Here is a 797-nt window from a genome sequence, read left to right as displayed (position 1 = left end):
TGCAGCTCTAGGTGGTGGGGAACAGGCTTCCTTCAAGCCCTGGCTCCAGAAGTGGGTGGGGCGAGGAGATGCTCGGGATTCCCACGCCCAGAGGAGCCGCTCCCAAGGCGCGCCCCTCCCAGACTGGGCGACACAGCCCCCCCGCGCGAGGCGAGAGGACGCAGTGGAGGGGGCATCTGTCTGCAGGGTCCCCCGGATGTACCTGCAGTTTCCGTGTCCAAACTCGGAGCCACCGGGCACCCCCGCAACCCTTAGGAGTCGCCCACAGCCCAGGCCTGGGGGCGCCCCCTCCTGGCAAGGTGCCCAGTGGCGGCCCTGGACGTACCAAGAGGGACACCTGCGAGGAAGGTGACGCCGTGCAGCGCCCCAGAAGAGGCACCGAAGAACATGCGCGCGTCGCGGAGGAGGTGCGGGGCGCGCTCGCTCAGGCAGCGGGTCGCCCCGAGGTGGTAGAAGATTAGGAAGCCGCAGCCCACGAAGGACACGCTCCAGCCACGCTCGGAGTCGCACATTGCGGCGGCGGGTCGGGGTCCGGGAGGCGGGGTCTGAGGTCCAAGGTCTGCACTTCCTGGCATCTTAACACAGGGCCCTCTGGTGCGCTCTGCGCGGCCTGGCAGCTGCTCCCCAGGTGTTCCCTGCGTGACGTCAGTGCCTCTGGGCCCGCCCCTTCGGCCAGCAAATGATCTGCGGGCTGGTGGGCCAATCAGGGGCTCGTCGCCCACTCCTTGCTCCTTCACCTCGCGGGCTGGAGGCGCTGTGGGGCGGGGCCTGGCGGGGGCAGAGGGGCTGTGGGGCGG

At 69.9% G+C, this 797-nt stretch overlaps 1 protein-coding gene across 1 annotated transcript in view; it reads right to left on the bottom strand.

Moving 5' to 3' along the window:
- LOC102245670 (patatin-like phospholipase domain-containing protein 3) overlaps nucleotides 1–742 on the bottom strand; it is a 9,380-nt gene extending 8,638 nt beyond the window's left edge. The window contains exon 1 of the mRNA XM_014535130.1: nucleotides 326–742. Coding sequence (XP_014390616.1) covers nucleotides 326–575 — 250 coding nt within the window. The 5' untranslated portion in view covers nucleotides 576–742. The remainder of the gene's footprint in view (nucleotides 1–325) is intronic.
- Between the last annotated feature and the right edge of the window lie 55 nt (nucleotides 743–797).

Source organism: Myotis brandtii, unplaced genomic scaffold (genome assembly GCF_000412655.1).
Source record: "Myotis brandtii unplaced genomic scaffold, ASM41265v1 scaffold138, whole genome shotgun sequence".
Classification (NCBI taxonomy): Eukaryota; Metazoa; Chordata; class Mammalia; order Chiroptera; family Vespertilionidae; genus Myotis; species Myotis brandtii.
Note: the sequence above shows the minus strand (reverse complement) of the source record. Positions and strands in the feature narration are given on the sequence as shown.